The following is a 27,686-nucleotide window of genomic DNA, read 5'->3' on the forward strand; positions in this document are numbered from 1 at the left end:
GGCTCTGCAGGCTGGGCTCTGCAGGGCACAGAGCATGTCCCAGAGAGCAGGAATTAATTCCCAAAAACTCAGGGACATGGGTTCCCTAGGGTACAGAGCATCTCCCAGGTACCAGGAATTAATTACCAAAAATTCAGGGACACGGGCTCTGCAGGGCACAGAGCACCTCCCAGACATCAGGAATTAATTCCAGAAAAACTCAGGGACATAGGGTCTGCAAGCTGGGCTCCTGTCACTCCTCAAGTGACAGGACAAGGGGAAATGGCTTTAAACTGAGAGAGGAGGTTTACACTGGATATTGGGAAACATTTGTTCCCCATGAGGGTGGGGAGAAGCTGGAAGCTGTGGAAGGGTCCCAGGCCAGGCTGGGCAGGGCTGGGAGCACCCTGGGGCAGAGGAAGGGGTCAGTGCCATGGCAGGGGTGGGGTGGGATGGGATAATTGGGATGGGATGGGATCTCAGATCCTTTCCCCCCATGTGCTGTGCAGGGAACAGCCCCAGCTCAGGGGTTGGTGAAGTTCCAGCTCTCCTCACGCTCAGAGCACCCATTACAAAAGAACAAATATAACCCCAATTCTGTATTAGGATCTCCCAGTCCCGGTGTTTGTATGCCAAGGGCAAATTTCCTTGTGCAATGGGGATGTCTTCAGCTTGAGAGGGAAAAAACATCGTGTGTTGAGCAAAATCAGTTCAATAAAGTCATGCTTGCACCACAAACTCTGCTTTTGTAAAATCACTGCAAATTATGGTCTTGTTAATGTTAAACGGAACTATTTTCCCAGTTCACTTTGTGTCACAAATAAATGATGTGATGTGGCTCCTTTGGTCAGTTATGCCCAAAGTCTGAGGCTTTAAACAAAATAACACAAACACATTTGTGATTATTTTTCATTTTAATTGTCTGACTCTAAGTAACATTTTCAGACACACCATCAATCTAAGTCCCTAACACAAAGCCCAGCATCAGGCAGCTTCCAGAAGAACCTTCCAGAGATGGTTAAAATGCTTTAAAATATTTAACATTTTTTCACATTGCTACAAAACAATGTCAACTGGCAGAGTATTTTTTTTAACCTACATTCTTTTAGCAGGAGAGAAACAGTGGAAGGTGGATCACATCCTTGATTCTTTCAGGACCTGTTTGACTACAACAACAAATAGTTTTACAACATGGCAAGTACAAATATAAAATTTCAAATGTGCCAACTTTAAAAAAATCTTGATTTTTCTCAATATCTGCAGTACCTTGCTTCTGGTAATAAATATTAAAAACCATCTTTACATTACAGAAAATGTTAAATAAGTTATTTACCAAAAGGTGTCATTTTTTGTCCTTTTTTTTTTTTTTGGTCAAAGGCTGATTCCATTAAAATGGCTGAACAAACATTTTTTACATCAATAAATATTAAGGCAGCACAAAGCAAACAAGACTCACAAAACCAGTCTCTGTTAGCAGAACTTTCTCCTTCAGAGAATCCTTTTTTTGCTGGTGTAGGAAGGTGATTTTTGATTCTCAGCTGGTGGGACCTGGTTAGAAAAGCAATAATTATAATTATCATACAGCGCTTTAAAGCCCACAATTTGTCCAACCCCATCCTGCTGCACAAGGATGTGCCAAGAGGAGCTCCTGTGTTCATCAGATCTTCAAATTAAAGTGCTAAGACTTCTGTGAGCAGAAAGATTGTTTGATTATTTTATGTCATCACTTTGTGTCAGCTCAGGTAGGGCTGAGAACAGCACAGCAGCTGCAGCCGATGGGGAGGAGGGAGAAGGGATGCATGGAAAAGGTTTGGGGAAAATGTAGGGAGAGGTTGGGAATTGTACAATTATTCAGAGTGGAGGAGTGAGAGGGGAAGGGTGGGATTTCACAGTCAAGGAATGCATTGCACCCTTCAGGGAGAAAAGTCTGAAAAAGAGAAATCAAACCAGAGCAGGGATTCCTGAAACACTCCCAGGGATTGAACTGCACCAGCACAGAGCTGCTGCCAAAGCTGCCCCTGTTGGGTGTGTGGGTGAAAAATAAAAGCACCAGCAGTGACAAACACAGGCTCCAGCTCTGAACAGGGGTGTCTCTACAGCAGGCAGGTTATCAGGCTGTGATCTCCTGGAAATGAACTGCTCAGATGATGACAGACATGAATATTAATCTGGGGAAAGCATCAGGAAGGAGAGGGTTTAGGTGTTTATGTGGTCATTCATAAAACTCTTAATTCAGCCATCAAACACAGCAGGCTATTTATCACACTAAACTGCTGTCACCCAGGCTTGATTAGGTAGCAAACCTAAAGCAAATCAGACTAATTCTGCCAAATACTCCTGACACAGCACTGTGTGTTTCTGACTAGCAGAGACCAAGGAATTCAATACAAACAAAACTTTTACTTACTTCCAGGTTTCCTCTAGCCTTCTTCAAGACATCATGTGTTAAAACCACTGGAAAGAAAGAAAGAAAAAAATATTAAAAAGAATACTGGAAGTCTTAGTAAATTCCCTGTGTTTGTTTTATGACCAAACATGAAATCATGTCTGAGCAGAGGATTCCCTCAGGACTGCAGCTCCAGAGCTGTGCCACCCCTGGATTGTTATTCCCTGCTGATGTCTGTGCTCCACAATCTGCTTTTCAAACCTAAGCATCCTGGGAGTGGTTTGGAAGTTTTTCTGCCACGTGAAACAGGCAAAGCTCAGCCCTGCATGGAGCCCCAGATCTGCACAGCCCCTGCTCATCCCTCCACCCAAGCCATCCAGGAAGATTTTCTGTTTCTTTCAAGGGGAAATGGTGCATGGTTTAACTCCAGTTTGATCCTTTAAGGATCCTACTTGGGCTGGGGAGGGCAGTTAGGAGGGGGAGAAGAGGGTAGATGGCAAAAGGAGTCAGTTCAAGGACAAAGCAACCTCTCTGTGCCAGGGGGAAATCAAAAAGCAGGGGCCTGTCCTGAAGGGTTCCAGGTTTCTCCATTCATCCAGCCCAGCCTGGCTCTGTGGGGCCAGCAGGAGACCTGAGAATGGAGGAGGGGGTGTTTCCAAACACAACTGGTATTTAGAAATGTCAGGTTAAATATGTGAGTCTCTAATCTGTGTCAGTCCTGTAACTGCTGAAATGCACCACTCACAATCACCAATTTGATATTCCAGTCTCAAAAATAAACAATTTAACCATAATAAAGATTTTTCATTACAACAATAAGAAGCCAACAACTCCAAGGGTAGAGCTGTCACCAGATAATTACACCCCTGGCAGATTACTGCAATTTGGCACTGCTTTGTTCCATGCTCAGAGGTTCAGATGAGGTTTATAAGCAATGAGCTCTCTCACCAGAGAGAGCACACACAAGACTCTGAGCCACAAGAATGTTCCAGTCTCTGCCTCTAAATATATTTAGGAATGTTCAGCTACATAACAGAGGGAACCTGAATATCCTCACTGGAGCAGGCAGGTAACAGGATGTGTGCAGAATGAAGGCAGGCAAGGTCACCCACTGCAGTGCTTTTCCTTTCTTGCTAGCAAAAGGAGAAGGGAAGAAATCTCAAAACCAAGGGGAAACCACCTGATAAAATCCAACAGCTTCAGGTGGTCCCTCAGTTTTATTGTAGGCTTGGCCAGGAATTTGTGCACAGATGCAAATTAGAAACATTTCTGAAATTGCTCTTTTAAGACAAAGGCAACCCGACATCCATAATTCCCATAATCAATGAAACCTGGAGAAAATCACGTCCAGGTCTTTTTGTGTGGCAGAGTGCTCACTGCTCAGAAGAGCTCTGCTAGTAAACTCATTTTACCTGGCAAACTAGATTTTTCTATATCAAAACTCCTAAATTCAGCCAATGACAAGAATTTGGAAGCTGTGCCACTGCTGGCACAGCTGCTGCTCTCCAAGCAGAGATTTTTGCATTACAGAGATTTCAGAAAATGCAGGTTTCAGTTTCTCAGCACCTCACTCAGAGGAGGTTGAATGCCCTGAAAAAAAAGTGAGCAAATTTAGGGCAACAGGCACTGTTTGCTGTAGGGAAGTGTGGGTGGCTCAGGGATAACATTTTGGCTCTAAGGGTAAAATCTGTTGATTTATACCCAGCCTAGCTCTGAAATTACTGACATGACACTGGAACCAGACAAACCAAACCAGTCAATCTACCCCAGAGATATTATTTATATACATAATGGAATGGCTTGGATTTTTACATGACAACCCCAAACTGAGCTATTTGGCTCTACAACCTGAACAAAACATAATTTATGATTTAATACAAGTAATTTGTACATATAATATGGCATATAATTTGTGCATATAATATAGCAATTTTGAAAGAAGTGACCAAACACCAGCCCATAAATGCTTAAAACAACAAAAATCTGCAGGCAGAAGATATATGGGCCTTAGATATAAAAATAACAGGCTGTGGAGCAAAATAAATTTATCACTCTACATTCCATTTAACTGACTTGAGTAACATATAATATTACAGATATTTCTATCACTTTGTATGGTGAGGAAAATCTTCCAGTCTAGATTAATTACTGATAACACAAGTGCCACTCCAGCAAGGACTAATGAGCCATTCAGTCCCACCACTTCAGAGGAGGCAAGAATGGATTTTTTTTTCATTTTATTTTTTTACAGAAGAAAATTAACTGTTCCTCCCACAACACACATACTGCTGGAGCAGGAAAGCAAAGCAGAATTCCATTCAGATCTCTTCTGGTGAGTGATTAAAGTCTAAAGCAGCAGAGATGGATCTCTTCAAAGAGACACCTGGCTTAACACAGCTACAAAACTCCCTATGTTCCACTTGTTTTCATGTTTCCAGATCATTCTCTAGTCATGGGCCACAAAGGGTAAAATATAATTCCACAGCATGGCCTAATTTTTCTTAAAAATATTACTCCTAGCAAGCTTTTGTTTCCCTTATTTTGAGCTTGCTCTCCTGCACTTCTCAGAGTGCAGAGAACTGACAGCTCCTTGCAGGGCACTACCTCAGAAAATTTAAAACCTAATTCCACATTTATTAAGACACAGGCAAAATCACAATTTTGACAATGTCAAAACCTTTGGCTGAAAACTGCAGCAATCAGAAACTTTGCCTCTGTCCAGAGCTGCTGTAAAATAGAAACAGGAGTATCCAAAATGGAACAACCCAAGTAGGAATCAGTGGCAGCTGCATGGATTGACACATTATCAGTGCTTTGTGTAAAAACATGAACAGATTCCCATGATATTTTCTACAGCCTTTTGTACTTTGGGCAACTTCTACCCACTGGAATGAGGCTCACACAGCCTGAGCCTGTCCGTCTGTCTGTTACAGCTGGGGCACATGAGGGAATACCAATTTTAAAGGCAGCCACAGCCTAGAGAAATAAAATCAGAGTCATTATTAAACCAGAATCATTATTAAAGCACACACTCACACTGGTCAATGATGACTTTCTCCATGTTTTCCTTCAGCTGGTTTGTGGAGTGCAGGCGTTTCACTGTGCTGTGCAACTTCTTCTCTTGCTCAGACAGTTTCTTACGTAACCTAAAGATTTCTGCTTTCATTCCTTCATCCTGAATTGAGAGAAGAAAGCAAGATATTAAACTACTGGCTAAAAGTACTTTCTACATTGGGAATTGCTCAATACTTTTGGACAAGTACCCTCAAGATTCCTTGGAGTACCAACAGCTCAGAGGAGGGAAGGATCACCACTGAGTCCTGTCCCTCCTCCTTCACATCCCCCATGACATGAGATTCTGTGATACAACTCCAGTTCTTAGCTGGAATTTAGAGCAAGTAATTTCTCTATTAGTCTGAGGGAAGTCTATCAGAGAGGTGACTATTTTTGTTCTAAACTAGAAAAGATAAGGAAGGGATCAGTGCCAAGGGATCAGTGCCCTGTGTGCCAGGTTCAGAATTCCAGCCTCCTCCTTGTGTTCTGTTAATGGCTGATGCTGCCTCTGTCACAGGGCTAAAAGGCACTGGGACAGTTTAATTGCAAAATTATTTGACAGCATCATCATTAAGGTTAAGTTTTCACCACTAATCCCAACAAAGTTCTGGTCAGTGACTTGTAAAACAGGACTGTGAGAAGCCCTGGCACACCTGCCAGTGTCATTGATTTGGGTCCTTGTGCAGATTTAAACCTGGACCTGTTTTTTTTCTTGTTGTTAAATAATAAAACTTCTGGAATTTGCTCCCACCATTTATCTCTGCAGAAAAACTGAAGTATCAGATATACTTCAACTCCTGCGGGGCTGCACAGAAGGCACTGAACACTCAGAGTGTTTTAGAACCCAAACTTCAAGAGAGAGAGAGATTCTTGCACAATCTGCATTTAAGACATCAGGAGCAATCTAATATCCGTAAGATCAGGGGGTGTTGGATAAGAAACTCCAGAAAAAATTCAATTAGGCTCTAATTGGGATCATGCTGGGAATTCAGACCCCCACACACATTAAGATCAGACTTGCAGAAGTGACTGATCCAAGTCAAGGCTCAGATCAGTGACAGGAGAGCAGGAGATGCTTCCCCCACATCCTGAGAGCCCTGTGGGGGTGAGGGATGTTCAGTGCCTGCAATCCAGGCCAGCAGGAGCTGCCTGCATGGATTACACACTTGGGGATAAAAATGGAAGTGCACACTCTTGCCAAGGCATCCCAAATCTGGAGCTGGAGCATCAGTGGATGTGTCAGACAGCAAACTTCACTCCCACTGATTTTGTGATTTTATATATTTAAGGATGCTAAAAAATATCACCAAAAATGTTATGAAATTATATAGAAGTGTTTGTTTTCCCAAAGTTTGAGGGTTTTTTTCAGAAATATCCTGCTTCCCTTAATAAACACATAGAAAAACCTCAGTGAAATCACTTTAGATTTATTTTAAAGCCAGGGCTTGAAACAGTTTCAATGCTGAGTGGTGGTATGCTGACAGCAGAGATATTTCATTCCTCATTTAGTTTACTTTCATGCATTTGCATAGTGCAATCCTTTTTAGTTAAAGTGTTATAAAACATGTCTTGGGGTTTTGTCACACTTTTACAAAAGCTTCTCCTTTTACCACTTTGGCATCAAAAACATAAAAGAAAATGCAGCTGAGATTACATCAAAGTTGCTGATGTTTCTCTTCTTACCAATACACACAGAATCAAATTGAATTTGGTTCAAGTAAAAGGAGCCCAAACCTTTTCTTGTTGAGGTGAAGCTTTTGCCACCTCCCTGGATTTCCTGGATCTCATGTAACAGGATTAGATATTCCATTTTTATTAAAAAGGATGCTGTAAATGAACACCTGGCCAAGCAACATCACCAGGACACGCTCAGCCTTACACTAAATCCATGTGGCTGGAGACTGGGGACATGATTCTCCAAAATGACACATCTGTGACTGCTGCATCTTCCTGGAGACATTCCCAAAGTCCAAAAACCACCCCAAACCCCCAGGCCAGCCCAGGTGAAGCCCAGCAGTACCTGGATGCCCTGAGCAGGACCATGAGCAGCTTTCAGGGGAAGGGAAACTCTCCAGAGAAGCTTCAGGGAACGTGAGGCCTCTTCCAAAATCTGCTGGACTGTGTGGGTGCTTGTGGAAAAGCCATGCAGGGATGCCTGTTCTGGTACCTGTATCACAGGATTAGAGACATTTTATATTTTATACTTAAACCATTATGAAAATGTAATCTTAATTAATGGGTTTAATCCAGCTGGTGTGATTTCAGAGTTAAGATAATGTACACAGCCATTGTGTGCCATAAAAACTAATCTGTTAGTTAACAAAGGCTGCTGAATTATGTATTATCTGAGAATTTCAGTGAGGGAGGGGATTTATCCTAATCAATAACCATGATTAACAATAGATTATATTTACTAGATTTGCTATGCCACATGGTAACACTTGGCAACTCTCTTCTTTCTTCATTTGCATTTTGTGTCATGTTATTTGAAAGTCAATGATTACAGACATCAATTTAAGCAATATAGATGTTTCTTCCTTAGCAGACCCTTTAAACTGTTCCATTTAATGCTAAAATAACTATTAGGGTACACATAAAATGTTTTCCTCTGCTGACGGATGAGAAACCAAATGGAAGAAATTGCATAAATGTGAAATAAAGGAGGGAAAGAATGTGAGGGGAGCAAATGAATTACCAAAGCAATGTGCTACAGAAGGGGGAAGGGTAATGAAAAAAAAGCATTTGCAGTTCCTGCCCCATGCAGGATACAATCTGAATATTTATTTAGCATTGTTATCAAACCAGAATCCTCCTGTCACATAAAATATCCCATTTGCTAAGTAGTCTGAAACTTCAGTGATGTAAGGCTTGATGGGAAACTGCAAATTGTGAAACTTACTGCTTTTATCTGTACACCAACAAAACAAGTTAAAAACTTAGAGAGATCACTTTTTCAGTCATTATCAGTATGTTAACTAGGTCATTGGGAAATATATGATACTTCAGAGAGTCTTAAGTGTCATTCAGGCATCATTTGACTGCGTGAGCACACATGTGATATCACAAAAAGAATTTCAGAATTGTTGCAGACTGCACCTTCAACAGCTTCACTAATTATAACTGCAGAAATAAGTAGCACAAATTTATCCCTGCAGTTAAGACGTTCTGTTTTCTGAAGAGCAGCAAGCATGCTTTTTACAGCATTTATATTATCATAAAATCATAGGGGTGAAAAGGACCTTCATTAGACACTTAGCTTTCTGTCCCTCTCCAAGGCAGGAAAGCATTACATGGAATTTTTTAAACATTGGCATAATCCATCCTCAAAATTGCCTCCAGTCAGTGTCTCTGAGCACCCTCCATGCCAGTGCTTCATTATTTTTACCACTGGCTGCTGTTTTCCATGCCTGATCCAGGCCCTTCCTGCTGGGGTTTAAGTTTCTTAGCTCCTTATTAGATGCCACAGATGTGCACAGATTGTTCCTTCCCTTTAATTGAAGCTTGTAGGCAAATGTGTCTTTTCAAACCACCCCAAAAAAGCCAGCATTAACTGTGTCCAAAAATTAATATTATGTAAGAGAAAAATTAGCAGAAGTAAACACTATTTTAGACAAAAAGGACTGAGGTTATTCAAGACAAAATAAACATTTTATTGGTTAAACATCCTTCAGATGCAGCAAGAGCACCATGAGTGCTAACACTGTCAGAGAATGAAGAAAGGATGCTACTCTGAGTCCTACAAGACAGTATTTGATCATTAATGAAATATTCAGGTTTTTGGACAAGTTTATGATATTGTTAAATGTTCAACTGATAACCAGGAAGTGGAAAAATATTAAAAAATCTTCCCTGAAATATGAATGTAATAGGAAACAAGCCTCATCAGCATACATCAATCTTTAATGTACAGTTATAACCTGGTGTTACTAAAAGGCTGAATTTAACTAAGGGGAGAACTTTATCAGCTCTGTATCACATTTCTTTTAATTGTCTCATATTTCCTGGGTTTAGCTCAAGCCTTCATTATATGAAAATCCTAATTCTTTTTATTCTTAGGTTACTTTTACACACTCCTAGTTTAAACTCTCTACAGCATTTTAGATTTTTACCTGGGGTTTTCTGCTGCTGCTTTTGTTTGGCTTTTTTATCATTTCCAGCACAACAAACACCAACTTCCACAGCAAAACCAAGCAGTTTTACCTCATTTAAAGCCAAAACTGAAAGTGAGATTGCTTAAAGGCCTAGAATTAACTACCTCAGAATCCCACTGAGTACATCTAGACAATGACAGTGCCAAGCTTGAGGCATCCTGAGTTATTCAGTCAGTTCTTCCCTTCACACCACTCTGGGTAAAATTCACCCTCCTTTAGAGGAGTTCAGTGCTCACCTGTGGAAACCCAGGGCACTGGGAATATTTCCCTGTCAGCTCTGGGGTACCCTGACCCCCAGGGCAGCACTGACTTTAACCCTCATTCATGGAGAAAGTTTCCCAGATTTCAAGATAAACTAGAACCCACAAAAGTGTGAAATAGATTATAGAGAGCAGTGTGGGTGTATCACTTGGTGAGAAATTTAGGTTTGGGGATTTTTAGTATATTGTGGGTGGAAGCATGATGGAGGGCACAGGATGTCATCCTGGGTTTCTTCTTCATGGGTTTGGGTGGCATTTTGTAATTGGGAGGAAAAGTTCCCATTGCAGCTCTGTGGGATCAGTTACTGGGTTAAAAGGGAAAATAATCCAGGTGTCAGTTTAGTCTTAAAAGACCTTGTAACAAGAGATGACTAGCCATTTTGTGCCTTCTAATGAAAAGCTGCCAAACTCACAGCAGTGAGGCTGTTTTACTGATAAGAAATAATAAACACCCGAGTCCGAGCATGAACTACCATCTCAAGTGCCCTCAATCCAAACCCAGAGAAACCAACACTCACCTTTACTCCAGGCTCCTGCAGCTGGGTGCCAGTGAGCTCTCTGAGAGCCATCTCCATGTGTTCCAGCACCTGCTGTCCCTCTGAGATGTGTTTCCTCAGGGCTTCATAGTCCTCGATGAGGCCCAGCACGTGCCGCCCGTTCCTGTCGGCCCACATGCGGTGCCCAGGCACCAGGCGTGGGGTGCACGTCCTGCTGGAGCTGCTGCTGCACACAGAGGCACTGTCCACATCTCCCTTAGGGGCTGCCTGAGCACCTGGGACACAAAAATCAGGTTGGTTTTTATTGAAGAAGATGAAACAGGAAAGCCTAATAAATATGATTGTCTGGTAAAAGATTTTGAGAATATAGAAACTGTAAGTGAGATTGAAATGAAAGCAAGCTTTGAGATCCCTCAGTTACTGAACAACTGGAAAACAATGGTGTGCCCAGCTGAAAGTAATCCCCTTTTGATGGAACAACACCCTCTGCTTGCAGACAGGCCCAAGGGTCAGAGCAGACCCTACAGCTTGGCAGAAGGGGCCCAAAGAGGAGTTTGTAGGGTTTAAAATGTAACACAATATGGTGATATAATGATTCTTATAGGCTGTATGGAAATGCTATAAGATTTGTATATTGTAGTAGAGGAGTTAATGAGAATTATAATATTCAACACAGAAGAAGATTTATTGTATTGTAACGGGAACTTCACTCTCTTACCCTTTTACTCTCTTATGCTTTTGCTCTCTTACTCTCCTTCCCTCTCATCCTCTCTCCCCCTCTCTTCTCTCGGGCCTGCTCTGAGCTGTGTTTGGCAGCTCCCAGCAGGGCCCTGCACCCAGGCCCTTTGCAATAAACCACAAGTTCCAGACCTGGCTCCAGAGATCTCTCATCTCCATCTATCCCGCTGTTCTACCCCCCAACGCTCCTACAGGTTTTTATCCTCATACAAAAAGAAAAAAAATTTAATTTTACTCGGCTGCTGTTGAATGGGGCTGGGTGTACCTGGGTTCTCTGCTGAAATGCAGCGTCCGTTCTGCTCACCAATGTTCCTCCTGGCAGCAGGGCAGTTGCAGAGATTTTCTACAGATAAAAAGGGAGAAGGAAAGCTGTATTATTAGATTTTTAAAACCCCTCCAACCTCTTCAGTTCTTTTATCCTGATGCTAGACTCTGACTCTGGAAGCAGGGAAAACCAGCTGATTTTTCTAGTGTCATGCCATGGATTTTTCCAGTATTTACCTACTTTTATACCTGAGCATCCATCCAAATTCTAGGTATCTCCCAAAATCAAACCATAGGTAAAAAAGCTAAAATACATCCTGATAAACATATTTCATTAACAAATATAAGCTTCCCATTAACTCCACAAGAAGTAGAACACATTTTTTCAGCTGTACCAGACTAAAGATTGTCTCTCTATTCCTCCTTCAGAACTTCCACATTCCCTAAGCACCTAGGAGAAAAGCAGATCTGAAAAACTCAGCTGCTGACATTGCAAGGAATCTTTCTGGTCCATGTGGTTTTATCTGGATGTATGGAAAGCTTTTGTTGTGCACAGCACTTTAAGGAGGAAGATTCCAGTGCCCTCTGTATGCCATGAACATCAATACTGGAACAATAACCTAACCCTGGGTGTAAACATTACACTTCCCTTTATTTGCTAAAACAGCATCACTTAACAGTGATTGAAATAAAGGTAAAACATTCCTCAAGGGCAAAGAGGGGACAACTGATTTATCCAGAGCCCATTTAGTGCACTTATTGATCATTCCTGAGTAATACACACTCACCCTTAGCAAACACTACAGAGCTCAGCAGTGAAAAAAGAACCCCCCAGGTAAGCAGAATTTTTGGCAATTTACTGCAGGCATCCTCCCAGCCCAGAGACTCTGCTTTGCTGGGGTGCAAAGGAAGCACCAGCAGCTCTAGGACAGTGCAGTGTGCACTTCACACCCTGCTCTAACAGCAGAGGGGTTTGAGGAGAGCTGACATTGATTGAGCCTGTAAGAGGCACAGGTTGTGCAGTAGCCAAAAGCACACAGAGCACAGTACCATCCAGTCCTGCACAGGGCTGAGAGCCTGCCTTCAACACACAGTTGATATTAACAGCTGACACTGGGCCCATTTCCTCTCTCTTCCCTTTGGAAAGCTGCTCCTCCAATTTTTCATGCAAAGACTTGTTGGTGTCGATGCTCCTCTCCAGCTGCACTCGCAGGCTCTGGATTTCAGCCAGCAGCTCGTGTAAATCCAGTGGATTCCTCTGATCTTTCTGGAATTCTTCTGAGGCATCACATCTGGGATCTGAGGCAATTTCAAAAGAAACACTCAAACATCTCTAACAATTAAATAATATTACCCACCAGATCACTCAGCAAGTAAGTTATAGTCAGTGCTATCCTCAATATTAAGAATTAACTACAAACAGCATTAAGATAATGGTTTGACAAAAAAAAGCATGTCTTAATTGCTTCTACTCTTGAAAGATTTAAAGGGCTGAACATTTTTTTTACATTGTCCATAAAAGCTACTATGTCTCATGGCAAAAGCTAAAAAATGAGATAAAAGGAGAATGAAGAGGATTTACAAAATGTGAAGTGCAGTAATGCACACTCTGGGGAAAGGAAAAGGAATGGGAAACATCAGAGTGTGGAGGAGGGATGGAGTAGAACTGGGAGTTTAATTTTGTACACCAAAGGAAAAAGAAAACAAGTGATCACCTGGCAACCAGAGGAAGAAATCTGAACCTGAGAAAAGCAAGGGCTGTGTTTGCTTTCTCACAGAAAGAGATCAGTACACAAACAACTCCCTGCGTTGCTTCCTGCTGAAATCCAACTGTTCAGGGTGTTCTCCAGACAGGGAAGGGGCTCAGCTCCATGAGGAGGGTGCTGCCACTCTCTAATGACACCAGGAGCTCTGCAAGGAGAATCCCTTCCACCCCTGAGCTCTGCCTCAAAGCCCCGTCCCCACAGGGCTCTCCTGCTTCAGCCAGGCAGCAAAACCAGTGGCTGCAGGGCATAACATGGAGCAGCAGGGAGAAAAATTCAACTTTTAACAACTTCCAGTGGGAAATTTGCTGGATGTGGTAAGGGTTTTTCAGCAATGAAAGCATCCCACTCTTTACCTCAGCACACCAACAGCTACGTGGTGGCACAGCTTCCAAGGGGGAGGGAGAACTCAGGGGAGCTCCAGTCCTCCTCTCACTTTCAGGGACAGCAAAGTGGACATGAAATTATTAAACACCTAATTCAGAAAGCAGTGCCAGCACTTCTGCCAGCCCCAGGGAGAAGCCTCTCCCTCCATCTTTAGCAGAAGGTACCTGGGTAAGCAGGACCTGCAAGGATGCAGCAGCAGGATTTTAGATAACAAATAAATATCTAAGATCCCCAGGAAACTCATCCAGCCTGAGCCACTAATTCTTCAATTCTGGTTTTTAGCTTAGCTAAAAAGGTAAAGGAAACTTGGGGGGGTGTGCTCAACATCTGACACAGCTCAGGCTTGCAGCCACCCCAAGGAGAAAGCATCTGAGCAGCACATTGTCAGCTCTCTTTGCAGAGCAGACACAAGCAGGAGCAAAGAACAGTGACCCAGCCCTCCTGGCCCTTGACAAGAGCATGTTCAGAGGGAGGAGGTGCAAGGGCAAAGGGCACAGAGCCAACTGTGCATTTGTACCTGTCCCCTTCCTTCCTGCTTCTTCCAGCTTCTCATACACCTTGATCTCCGTCCGCAGCGACTGCAGCAACTTCTCATTCTCAGAGATCTGATGCTGCTTCACATTAATTTCTGTTTGCAACCTGTTAAGTCCCAATAAACAGCTGGGTTAAATTCTGATTTTTTTTTTTTTTTTCAAAATCTAAAATCCATTCCTCTTTCCCTCCATAATTCTTCCCTTGCCTTTTGAATATATCCATGCCCCTCATTAATATTAATGGCTATGGCTAAACAGATGCCTATCACACTGACAATTTCTTCTCTAAATGAATTTTTAAATGTGGACACAATCAATACCTGTTCAGTTCATTGCGACTGCTGTAAATTTGACATGTCAGGTATCTGATTTCATCTTCCTTTTGGCAGATTTGTTTTTGCAACTTTTCGTTTTCCTTCTTCATGCATTCATGGTCCTCATGAAGATGCTCAATGACTGCATCCTTCTTAGAAAGAGATTCTCTTAACTTTTCATTTTCCTTCTGTTTATCTGAAACAAGAAAAAACACAAGGTATCTGCAATGCCCACAATGCACTAAGGCCATGATTTTTAACTAAATCTGCTTTTTCAGAGACTATCCAGCTGCTAGTCCATTATTGCTAATCCCAGCCTGAATGTTTATGGTTGAGCATGGAATTTCAGGGGTGCAAAGAATGGTTAAGTCAATTTAATAAGTGGACTGTGAATACTTTATTGTTTCCTGATCCGGGATGAGTTGCAGGCTACTCCTGTAAAGAACAGTTTACATTTTTACCTCTAGATCCTTTTGCTAGCATTGCATTCAGAACTTGATTTTGCTTCCTCAGGAAATGTATTTCAGAAGTCAGGGAATTATGCTGCTCTGAGCCATGGATAAAAATGTTTGCAGAACCTATAAATATATACATAAAAGATGATTTATGAGTCATCTCTAGGTCATTAAAGATTAAACTTTCCAGACAAGAACAATTTAAAAAATTGCAGAAAAACATGCTATAAAAGCTATTTCTCCCCTATATATTTTGAAGGTTATCACTACAGGCTAAAAGTCAGCTCAGGTTAATGCCAAGTAATCCAAAGCCCTGTGCAGCACAAGTGCCTCTCATTGCTGGGCAACCATTACTAAAATTGCAGAATTATCCCTGGCAGTCTTCACCTATCAGCTAAAATCCCAACAGGACAAAATGCAGGAGTATTTTGTGACATTGCCATGATTTGAAAAGAAAACTGTAGGAGGGTTTACCATGTATTTTAGTCTTGCTCTGCTCATGGTCCATTGTATTTAGTGAGAGAACAATGGGATTCCACCAGCTAATCCACAGGGGTTAATGCAGGGAGGCTTGTAAGCAGTCTGGTGAGAGATCCAGCACAAGGCTGGAGTCACTGTTCTGGCCTCACATTACAAACTCAGAGCCCATTTATGATCACAGGGATGAAGATTTGTCCCTCTTAAATCCGTGTTTCTAACATTTAGATAAATAAGCCAGTCCTGATCACCCATCAGCAGCCATGGGAGGAACAGGCCCCTCCAGAGCTGAGCTCACCCTGTGTCTCCTCTCCTCTCATCTCTGAGGATGAGATCCCTTGTGCTCCAGGGGCTGGATTTCCCTCCACAGCCTCCACAAGAAGCTCTGGGTAACTGGCAGGAGTGAAATATCTGACTTTGACAAACATAAGGGTGATGAATCCTGCTCTGAGGACCTTGCTGCACGAGGCAGGTGACTCTAAGTGTTAAATCCTGTACCCAGCAGTTAAATCCCAGCCCAGGCAATCCCCAGTGCACTGCACTGGTGCAGCACAGCCTGCAAAGTGCCACACCCCACTCCCAAGGTGCTGCCACTGAAATGCAACTCAAGTCATTGTTATTGCCCTATTGACCTTCTCATGGCCACTAAAACACTTCAGGACCCACCAGAATTAAATTAAATTAAGCATTTTTCAGCTGATTGGTTATCCCAGTATCTCCCACACTTTAAAGCCTGAGATAAGTACATGAGTGTCAACTATTTGGTTAATAGAGAAATAACCAGCTGGCAGAAAAAATTAGCTGAATGTACGAGGAGGATGCCTTTCAGCTCTGGCAGTTCAATTCAATTTGATGTGCTGCACTTCCTCTGAGTAATCTCATTTTATTGTAATCCCAATTGAAGCTTTTACCCACTACCTAACTGGGATGTAGTGTGCCATGATATGAACCTCTTGTCACTGCTGAAAGACTCAAAGGCTCTGGAAGCCTGGCACTAATGGCATTTTACTATCTGTATGTTAAAGAGTTGAGGCAGCTATGTGAACTCAAAAGGCTTTCTCCTTTCAGACTCTAACAAAGCAATCCAAGTTGAAGTGGTAAGGCTTGATGGTCTCATCTTGATTCTAATTTAATTTATTGCCCATCACCCAGCTTTATCCAATTTGAAAAGTTATGCTATTGCAGTTCTACTGAAAGGCTTTAGAATATAACTATTGGTTATCTTACATAATAAGGGATAATGGAGAGCCAGTGGTAATAGGGCCACAATCCCACAATTTGACCCACTATTGAGGCTGCTACTTGTGTGCAGAGCCCTGCTGACATCAATTACTCTCCCCACAGAGGCAAAGGTCCATCTAACCAGAGGAAAGTGGAGCATCAGGGCCCACAATTGCAATACACTTGAGTTCTCATTCTGTTTTGTGCTGAAAAAGTGAGTGAGAAGGAAGCACACCTTGAAGGTTTCAAAGGAAACACTGACTGAAAGAAAGGCACTATTGAAAATCACAGCAATGGGGAAGGAGATATTCAGTCCCAGGGAAAGCAAAATAAAGGCATTCAAAAGCTGAAAAGAAGTCTGAGTAGAAACATCAGCTACTCTTGGGTTAAAAACAGCAAACAAACCCCCTTTTAATGTTCACTGCTGTTAAGAACATTTGAAACCTAGGACACTCAAAATTAAACCTTTGATTTTATTTTGAAGCCTAACATTTGAAACTATTGAAGCAATTATTTTAGTTCTACTTGCACTGCAAGCCCCAGCTCTACAAGAATGATGTAGTCATTACCAGCATTTCAGTCATTTATAGGATACTGGAAGCCCAGAGGCATTTAAATACTTAAAGAATCTAAATATTAAAAATAACATGGCAAGAACAGTGGGCAGATGTGTGTATATGGAGCCATACAATATTTATGAGACTTAGCATAAGAATAAATCTATGCAATAACTTCTGTTGAACAAACAATTCAATATCATGAATTCAGCAGGTTGCCATAAACAATTAAGTATGTTACAACTTAATTGTTTTAAAGGAAAACAAACTAAGGACATTCAGTTAAAAGCAAAAATGTTGAATGCAAGGCACAGAATGGTTTGGGTTGGAAGGCACCTTAAGGTTCCATGAGTTCCAATCCCTTCCATGGTCCCAGGGTGCTCCAGCCTGGCCTTGGGCACTGCCAGGGATCCAGGGGCAGCCACAGCTGCTCTGGGCACCCTGTGCCAGGGCCTCACACCCTCAATATCCCATCTTCCTCCCCAATTTCCCATCTCAACCTGCCCTTCTTCAGCTTAAAGCCGCTCCCACTTGCCCTTGGGAATTCCCTCAGCTTCACTTCAGGATTTCTTTTTACACCAAAAGTCAAGGAAAGCTCATCTATCAGGAAAAAGGAGCCTCACTAGCAAGAGAGCATGTGCATATCTGATAGCATGAAAGAGATCTTTGATACAGAGAGAAACAAGAACAGCAAGAACACAGTGACAAAAAGGAGCTGTTCTAACAGGTAGCTGCTTTTTTTCCTTTACTTTTCCAAATTTCTCCTGCACACATTGGTAGATGTGCAAAGGCAACAAGAAGACAGATGGAAGGCTTAAGACAGTTTATAAAGAAAATATACTTTCACTGCATTAATGGATGCCCTTGCCAGAATCTTTATGAAGCTGTAAAAGAGTTGGAAGTGTTTCAGTGTGGTTATTTCACAAGCACAGAATGCCTTTCCAGCAGTGTAAATACTTCAGGAATGAAATGGATGCTTTTTATCCAGCTTTCCATCACTGTAAATTATCCCTGAAAGCAAACTGCCATGTGCAGGTTGCCTCCATTTAAACAACAACAGAAATGGATCATGGGGATGATGTAAAACATAATGAATCTAATGTCAATACCAGTGGAACTGAGGAAAAGGAAAGTATGTCTGTATTTATAACCTGCTTCCAGTCAGAGTAATATTGCATATTAATCAATTTTCCTATGGGGGAAACGGTGGGAAGGAGAGTGAAGCAAAGTGCAGAAAAATAAAGGGGTGAGATGCTTCAAAAGGTGTTCCAAAAGCATCTTTAGTGAAAGCTGGCTACTTGTGAAAAGCTTTAAATCCACCTCAGAGCTTGGCTTTCAGAGATGCTGAACACCAGAACAGAGAGCACTGGCTCCAAACCTTTCCAGTGGCATTTGATCCCTCAGGCTCTCAGCAGGAAAGATGGATTCAGTTTCTCATTAAATGAGTTCTTACCTTGATCTAGTTCCTTGTCTGTTACTTGTCTCTCAAGCTGCTTCCTCAGCCTCTCATTAGTTTTTATGGAATATTCTAAACGCTGTCTCAGGATTCTAATTTCCTGCAGATGCTCCATTAATAACTCTAAATAAAGCAAGAGACCACTTCTTATTTAGAGCAGATGATTGTATTCTTTTACACTATGTACTCTTGTCAAATCTAATGGGTGTTAATTCTAGAAGATGACACAGAGCTGTTAAAAATGGCAGATATTGAATATCTGACTCCACAACCTCTTTTCCTATACAGTGCTCAAACCATGCATTCAGTGACAACTCCTACTCTACATTCTAACTTAAAGACTTTAAAGCTTTAACTTTTAAACTTTTTTTAACTTCAGGCTCTTCAGATTTCTTCTTCCTACAAAAGTGGAATAGATAACAATTTTATCTACTTAAACATTCCCTGTACTGAGGAAAGAATCCAAAGGTCTGCAATGCAGCTCCACACACCACCAGCACACATTTTTCCTTACAACAATAGGAAGCTCCCAGAGTAACTCAGAGAGAAATTTGACTTTGACTTACACAATGCACTCCACAGTAAAGAAATCTCCTGTATCAAGTTTCATTACTGTACCTTTTCCTTCTCGCTTTGCTATTCTATAATTTTTCTTCCACTGGCTGCAAGTTTCATCCTTCCTCAGGAGCAGATCTGTTCTACCTGTCAGTGTGTGATGTGTCAGTTTATCCATGTCACACACTCCTGGTTTGCTCTGCAATATTTCTCCCTGAACAGGATGTGCCAGCTCAGCTATTAAATTTTCATTGCTGCCGATAAAGTACTGCAAGCATCACTTGTGTTTAGTGGAACTATCCAGGTCAAACATGACACCACTTATTAATTATGCAGCACTTAACAATTCTCAAGGAAACACAACACTGGCTCCTATAAAATTGGAAAATCTCTCCTTTCCCACATAATAATCTCTTGACAATTGTCTATTTTCACCTTAGAACTTGTCTATTTAAAGAGTGTCTGGAGCAAAGTAAAAGCTGGTAGCTTAAAACAACAAGGACACAAACTAACACACTTTATATTGCCTCAAAAAAGGTAATTCAGATGGCTGCCATCTCTGTGTGCCTCATCACTGAAACTGCAATGATTATGCAAGGAACTGGAAAGCTGAGGCAGACAAACCTTCTTCATTATTTCTTAATTAGTTCCCTTGTGTGTTATTTATCAGCTTTTCCCAATATCCAGCAAATCTTCCATGGGAAAAACATTACCTGGAGGAAACTTGCTTGGCAGAAGTGGCAGTGTGCTGTGCTGGCCTTCCAGGTCATGCCTGTGCTCAGGTGAGCCAAGAGGAGACTTCTCTGACAAATCAAAGTCAGATGAGCTGTGAAGAGCAGATGGCACAGGAGACTCATCCTGCAGATGTTGGTACATGGTGGCATTCTTCTCATTATTCCTTTTGTGCCAAATAAAATGGTTTAAAGTATAAAAGTTATTCTAGGACTTTGGAAAGTGAACAGAGGATGCCAAATTTACACTGATTTACAGGTAAATTTATGTGACAGGGCATGAAAAACCACTGCACATCAGAGGTTGTATCAAGACTGAAATCCAGCAGGAACAATCACTGGCCCTCCAGCCTACTTTGCATTTTCCAGCACCAGGCAGTCACCTCTGTGTTCAGGGGACCTCAAGCTGCCTTGAACAGGGAGCTGAGCATTTCTGTAGCTCTGAAGAATCCCAGGCTGGCAGAAAACCAACAAACACAGCACAACAACACCTGCTCTCTTCACCTTCAGCAGCAAGGAGCTGTGACAACAATGAACTGCAGCAGATCTGCACAGGAGTGACCCTGAGCCAGCCCCAAGGGCGTGGGGACCCTCAGGGAGGGACTGTCCCCCCTGGCACCTGCACCAGGATGTCTCAGCATGCACCACACTGGGTTGTAGACATGGTTATTGCTGTTCATGAAAAGAACAATCCTGGTGGCACAGTGTTTCTCTTTCAACCTCTCACCTGCTTGGTGAGAAGTGGGGAAAAAAGCCTTAATCTGTTTTCAATGGGTGGTTTATTACCAAAATATATATTAATAAGCACAGCCCTGCCAAACAGCTAAACATGCCACAGAACATGGAGTATCCTTATCAGTTGATGAAACAATCATATTTTTGCTAAACATTCAGTTGCACTCTTACCTTTGAGCTAATTCATAAAGTATAGTGACTTCTGTACCTATGGATTCTCCTGCAAAGCAGAAACAGCTGATTAAAAACACACACTGAGAATTACAATTTTCCCCCTCCATCTTACTCTATTTAAATACAGAGTGTTAAATTAATGAGAAATTAGAGGAGTCAACAGATACCAGCACACTTTGTATTAGTGTCAAATGCTGTACATGACCAAAACCATTCACAGCCCAGCAACAAAGCAATAGCTTTGCTCTGGAACTCACAAAAAAATTATCAGGGACCAACCAAGATGCCAGATTTTACTGCCTTGCTGTTTTAATTACCATACCTATTTGAAATAATTGTGCTACATGGCAAAAGGATTACAGGTACATGTTGTTACTTCTTCAATAACATTTATATAAAAGAAATTCCATTGCACTTGGATTTTTTGTGCTGGGTTTGGAGTCAGGCTAACCAGTCATCCTTAATGAAGGAGCACATACAGGATTTTGCCTGCAACATTCTCTGTGGAATTGTGTGTGAGCACAGGCACAATTCAGTGCAAGAGATCTGGACTCAGACTCTAATTTTAATAAAGAAATAAGAGCTTGGTGGTGTCACCTTGGCTCCCCCTATTTTAAAATTTTTGTGCAATTAAGCAAAAGTGGCAGGGAAAAGTTGCACAGCTGAAATTTCAGGGGAATGAACTGAAGGTCAGGATGGAAATGCAGAGACAGACAGCTGCTCATGCTTCTTCTTTACAGTCAATTCTTAGTACACTGGATGTTCTTTACAACCCTACAAACATCATTTTACTTTAATGTGTGATTCAATGCAGCACCATTGTGTTAGATATATCGAATTGTCTCAGTTGTCAGTGACTTTTCATAGTATATAGGATACCATCTGTTGGTTTAAAGGCATTTAATGTTTATTCACTACAGTCTTCTCATTTGCAATGCAAGGAAACTCTGTAGCCACCGAAATCGTTGAGTACACTCAATCTTTTATTACCCTGCCATGACACAAGGCTGTAATACCTTTTTCTCACACACAGCTGCTTTATATGAGCAATCAAAACTGCAACATCCTGCCGTGATGTGCAGTGAAAGGCAGAACACAGACCATGCTGTGGCTGGGCCCCACATGGGGCTGAGCAGAGGCAGCTCCAGCGGGATGGGAGGGTCAGTCCCCATCCAGGCTCCTCAGGGGTTTTGCTCCTGCAGCTGCTATCTGTGAAGGATTGCTGGCTGTTTGGGTCAGCAAGAGCAGCACTTGTGACACCAGGAAAAGATCTTGCTTGCTGTTCCTCCCAACAGCATCCCTTTTCCATCCCCTTCCTGCTAACTTCCTCCAAACTACAGACTGAAGGCAGAAAGCAGGTTATACTCTTCCTTCTCGGGCCAAATGTCAATTGTGATGCTCATTTTCCAAAACATGGTTGTATTTTAGCTCTCTTATGAAAGGCAGTGTACATTTCTCCACCAGCCAGACTAGCAGGCAGCAAGATGCAGGTCCCTTAGGAAAATCATGGAATAATTTAGGTTGGAGAAGACATCTCAGATCATTGAGATCAGCTGTTACCCCAGCTCTGCCAGGCTCATGTCCTGTCATGTCATGTCACTAACTCATGTCTCAGGTGTCTTCAACAGTCAGCTGGGCTGTTCCCTGAAACAGGAAAACCTGAAGCTATGTGTAACAAAACTTTTATACAACCACTATATTTTTGGCAGTTAAAATGTGCTTGTGTTGAGGTGACCCCAAACAGCAAGTGTCATAAAGAGTACAGCTACAAAAGCAAAACCCAGTCAAGGAGCAATGGCCATAAAGTAAAACACAAGAAGTTCCACCTAAACACGAGGAAGAGCTTCTTTAAATTGAGGGTGGAACAGGTGTGGAGTCTCCTTCTCTGCACATATTCCACACCCACCTGGACATGTTCCTGTGTCACCTGCTCCAGGTGACCCTGCCTTGGCACAGACTTGGACTGGATGATTGTCACAGACACATTTTATAAAAAATCCTTTCCTTAGGATTTTTTCTCCAGAGAAGAGGCCTCAGGAACAAAATGTAAACAATGATTATCTGCTGCTGTGGAATACAACAGGTGGATCTTTGATTGGCCCATGTTAGTTGTTTCTAATTAATGGCCAATCACAGCCCAGCTGTCCAGACTGTCTCAGTCAGTCACAAACCTTTGTTATCATTCTTTTTCTATTCTTAGCCAGCCTTCTGATGAAATCCTTTCTTCTATTCTTTTAGAACAGTTTTAATATAATATATATCATAAAATAATAAATCAAGCCTTCTGAAACATGGAGTCAGATCCTCGTCTCTTCCCTCATCCTGGGATCCCTCTGAACATCACCACAGATGATCTCCAGAGGTCTCTTCCAATTCTGTGATTCTTTGTGTATCACAGAAATCTTACCTTCCCTGACAGTCCTCCCCATAACCCATCCTAAAGCAACCAACAGCAAGGAAAGCTTCCTTTCACCAACAACCAAATAAAATCCCATTTCCAGGGCGTTCATAGATCTGACAAGAAGCACAAACATTGCTGCTCACCGTAGAGGAATTTCATCTCCAGTTTCTCAAACTGCAGCACACTTTGGTTCAGCTGCTCACGGAAGCCTTCAGCCAGATCATAATCCACATCACTGGCCTGCAGGAGCTCCTCAAAGGCCCTCACCAGGCTGCTGAGGTGCTGGTGGTAGGTGGCACAGCCACAGCGGATCTCCTTGATCTGCTGGCACTGGAAGCTCAGCTCCCGAACTTGTGAGTGAACCAACGAGTCATATCTGAGAAAATGAAATTAGCTGTAAAGCCTTGCTGGCCATAAATGACATTTAAGTATAAATAAAATGGGAATTAAGTTTATATTCCTAAACTATAATTTTATGTGGTTCAATTTGGTTTTTAAATGCTTTTAACAGCCACAATGAGAGATGTATTGTCTCTGCTTGTTGAGTTTGGTATTTAGAGATTATTCTCCTTCACTTAACTGCATCATTTATAAAATGGGCCAAGACTTGATGGCCTGCTTGGAAAGAACATGGATGGCAGCAGAGGTGCCAAATTAAACTAATTAAGAATGAATACATGCAAATTGTTTTCAAGAATACACATATTTTTCCTGACTGGTTGGGGATTTTTTTTTTTGGCTTGGTGTTTTGTGGTTTTCTTAACTCCCTATGGAAGCAGACAACTGTCCCTTCTCTGAAACTTTATTTCCTGCCAAAACCATAGTATTGGACTTTCTGAACTGATGATTTCACCCAGTCTGAAAATTCTCCACATCTCTGCATGTGTATTGCAAGAAACAATGACAATCACTGTGGTGCCCAAACTCCTGTACTCCACAAGCCAGGATATAAATTTCAAGTGAGATCAACTGAATTTATTTATGAATTTACACTTGCAAATGTAGGCATCCCCTTTGTACTGCCACTGTCTGTACCACAGGCAGAATTCTTTCTCCAGAATCATCCATTAGCAGGGAAAAAAGAAGATGTTAAAAGATGCAGGGAATCAAACCGAATCTATTGTTACAGCATTTTTACTGTCATTTGTATAGGAAGAGATGCATAACTCATTTTGGGGTCTGTCATTTGTGACTCATGACATTGTCCTAGACAGTGGCCATAAAATCCTCACAGTGATCCACAGGGTCTCATCCCTTAATTCACAGCTGGATCTTTGTTTGTAAAATGGATGAGATATATTTTTAAGGGATGTAAATTGCTATGGACTCTGTAATACCACTGTATTTTACACCAGTGAGGCTCAGACACACACAATAGTCCATGCTGGTGGTTCCTCACTGTCCTCAAATATTTCCACTCAAGCATTTGGAAGACAGGCACAAGGCTGAATGCCTTTCCTTGTTACAATTTCTGGTATTCCACAGGCTCTCAGCACAATAACAATATTTAAAAGGGAGAAAAGGGGGGTGGATGTTAAAAAAGGCTCACTCTTATGATCCCCCATTGTATGTTTGCAATTTCTACATATGCAGCCAAAATGCTGCCCCAAGTCTCATACAAAATCCAAGACTGATTCTTTTCAGCCTCCCATAAATGATTTTCCAGCTTATGAGCTTATGCTATAAAATTTCATTCATTAATTCTATATTTATCTCCTCTCACATCCTTCACAGGAAGGCACTACAGCCCTCAACTGCAAAATAAATTGGAACTAGAGCGTGAACATCTTATGTTTACACATCAAGTCTGGGCACTCAAACAGAAGGACCAGCACCAATCTGCCAGCCCATTGCCCACAAAAACATTTCTGTCTTAAATGAGGTGTTCCATTTTCCTACATTTGGCACCTGAAAACACCCTGAGTGCTGCAGAGTGGTGCTGTGCTGACAGAGGTGAGCCTGTCCCACAGGTAACTGAGATCTGAGCTCCAGAGAGGAGCTCTCACAGCAGAGAGAGCTCTGGGCCTGAGGTGTGGGAGAGACAGATGTGCCTGGCGCAGATGATGGCACAGATTTATCAGTTTTGTACTTAGGGGGTCTTTTAACAAAACATTTCAGTTCCTTTATGCTAATGTTAGTGAAATTTAGCCCTTATTGTAACAACATTTGTGAACAAAATTATCCTCATCTCACCTTGCTATGCTATTTGGTGTTGCTGTTTACAAAAGGGAACCTCAAAGCGCAGCAGTTTTACTCACTTGGATGGTGATGTTGCCCTCAGACTGCTCTGAAGAGGATACATTTCATCAAGATGCACATTCACAATTTGCTCTTTGTCAGCTTCTGCCTCATTGGCCAACAGCAGCTCCTTAAGGTTTTGTGCTGCCCACGTATCAGGTGCTTGCAGAGACTCAGAATCCCTGGTTTTGGTGTGGATCTCATCCAAATCCAGCTGAGGGACACCAGAGGATGTCTGGACTCCTTCCATGGCTGTACCTTGTATTAGTGTGACAAACCCTTCCCCAGGCAGGGCTGCATCCCTCACAGCCCCACTGGAACCAGCACTGAAGCAGAGCTGCTCAGAGCCCTGCAGCCGCAGCAGGAACATTTTGTACTTTTCAAGCTCAGACTGCATATTCTTAACTCTTTGTTTCAATTCTTCTATGTCCTCTGTGGCTCCACAGCCCTGGAGTTCATCAGCTCTTGCTCCACTCCCTGGGTGAGCACACAGACACCTGGAGTCTGAGTGTGCAGGGGCAGAGTCAGTGTCCTCGTGTCCCATGGGATAAAACTCTTCATCCACCTCTTTTAATGAACTCTGGATATTCCCACTGCTAATGCTATGATGATTTTGCATTTCTGAAAAACAGGAGGCTTGTCTGTGAATATTAGCATTTCTTTATCTGACATTCTGTTCTTAACAGCACTAGGATGAATTATTTCAATTCTATAACAGCAGAATCAAAATGTAGGTAATTACAAGCTATACATTATTAGTTTAGGACTTTTGACCTCTCTTAATGATTTTTCATTAATTCAATTTGCACATCAAGTACTTCAAAACCTTTATTACCTTTCAAATAAACAATACTCAAAATACAACCAACTTTCTCTTCCCAAATGCTTGAAAATTTCTTTTGCTGTATGCTCTCCTGAATCAGGCACTGATCAAGCCCAGACCTTTCCAGCCACAAAAAATTATAACCTCAAACATGAGGCAAAGGAGACTCTGATTTCACATGGTTCCTCCTAAAGCTTCTAATTAAATATTCTTCTTCTCCTCACTTCAAAAATCTATACAAAATCAATTGGAGCATAAAGTCAGTGGAATTTTAAAAGGACTATCAACAAAATAGTCAGATTTGAAAAGGAGGCTATAATAACTTCTTTTTAAAAGGTCTTCTAAACAAACCCCACTAAAGGGTTTTGGTATTAAAGGTTTTACATTTGATATGAACATCACATTCTCAGGTGACTTTGCCATCCCTAAGTAATGCAATCACCCCAGATTCAGCCCAATAAAAGCCATAAATTCCTACAGATGATCCATGTTTAGAGTTCTGTGCATGTTGAGGGCTGTAGGTGTAAGTAGCCAACAAAATGATTATTTTCTAGTTACCAGTAAATTAAATTTTCCCCTTCTATTAGTTCTGCAAAAGATCACTTTGAATTAGAACTTCCCTTTTGGGAGCCAATTCATTGATCTTTCAGACAGGTTGCAATACTTTCAGATTGGTTTCCATGGAGAATTTGAATGTCCAGGTTCAAGCTGTAAATCACTACAAAAACTCAGGGGGAGCAGCTCTGCATGAAAGCCCAAGACCAGGAGAATAAAAATAAATATTATATAAAAGCTGGAATAAAATGAAGCTGTGATTGTGGGATATCAGCACTGCCCAGAGAAGCTGTGGCTGCCTCATCCCTGGGATGTTCAAGGCCAGGTTGGGCTTGGAGCAGCTGGGACAGTGAGAGGTGTCCCTGCCATGGCAGGGAGGGAATGGGATGAGATTTAAGGTCCCTTCCAACCCAAACCATTTCTGATTTGATATCAAGACTAGAGGATGTTCTCTGCACTCATTTTGTGTGGCATTCCAAAGGAAAGAAGTGTTTCCAGGAAAATGCCTGTGTATGGATTCTGGAGGACACAAGGAGGGAATGCAACACTGCATTCATGAACTTCTGCTGCAGTAACACAGATGGCAAAAATCCCCAACACCAGGTGAAGTAAACTCTGAAACCCTGACTCCATGCATCACTCCAGGTAATAAACAGAGAAAATAAAACCAGATCCTAACAAAGATATTCCAGATCAGAGCACTGGCTATGGTTTATAATGCAAGAGTGCCTCTAATTAAAGAGGAGAACTAATGAGCTCCCTGTGTCCACACCCCCACAGGGTGTACTGAGCAGGACCCTGCACACCAAAGCATTACAGAACTGGCCAAATCCTCTGCACTCTCCAGTGCTATCCAGGTTACTCAAGCCCTCCCAAAAAGACTAATGGATGATGCACAAACGTGGAACACACAGCACTGAGTCTATTTACATTTTCATTAAATGATTCCATTAGGCTTCAGCCTACTTGAATGCCTTCAAAT

At 41.9% G+C, this 27,686-nt stretch overlaps 1 protein-coding gene across 3 annotated transcripts in view; it reads right to left on the reverse strand.

The window, feature by feature from the left end:
- Positions 1–1,290: 1,290 nt before the first annotated feature.
- CDK5RAP2 (CDK5 regulatory subunit associated protein 2) overlaps positions 1,291–27,686 on the reverse strand; it is a 70,396-nt gene continuing 44,000 nt past the window's right edge. For 2 of the 3 annotated variants that reach the window (XM_074556054.1, XM_014269587.3), the window contains 15 exons: positions 25,347–25,947; positions 23,232–23,464; positions 20,685–20,733; positions 19,761–19,945; positions 18,490–18,615; positions 14,788–14,904; positions 14,333–14,522; positions 13,997–14,118; positions 12,380–12,628; positions 11,331–11,408; positions 10,349–10,602; positions 7,440–7,586; positions 5,402–5,540; positions 2,387–2,433; positions 1,291–1,527 (listed from right to left, as the gene is read on the reverse strand). In XM_074556054.1, the coding sequence (XP_074412155.1) occupies positions 1,468–1,527; positions 2,387–2,433; positions 5,402–5,540; positions 7,440–7,586; positions 10,349–10,602; positions 11,331–11,408; positions 12,380–12,628; positions 13,997–14,118; positions 14,333–14,522; positions 14,788–14,904; positions 18,490–18,615; positions 19,761–19,945; positions 20,685–20,733; positions 23,232–23,464; positions 25,347–25,947 (2,597 nt within the window). In that variant the 3' untranslated portion in view covers positions 1,291–1,467. The remainder of the gene's footprint in view (positions 1,528–2,386; positions 2,434–5,401; positions 5,541–7,439; positions 7,587–10,348; positions 10,603–11,330; positions 11,409–12,379; positions 12,629–13,996; positions 14,119–14,332; positions 14,523–14,787; positions 14,905–18,489; positions 18,616–19,760; positions 19,946–20,684; positions 20,734–23,231; positions 23,465–25,346; positions 25,948–27,686) is intronic. The other variant, XM_026795604.2, reaches the window with a different exon arrangement.

The sequence above is a fragment of the Zonotrichia albicollis genome, chromosome 21, assembly GCF_047830755.1.
Source record: "Zonotrichia albicollis isolate bZonAlb1 chromosome 21, bZonAlb1.hap1, whole genome shotgun sequence".
Classification (NCBI taxonomy): domain Eukaryota; kingdom Metazoa; phylum Chordata; class Aves; order Passeriformes; family Passerellidae; genus Zonotrichia; species Zonotrichia albicollis.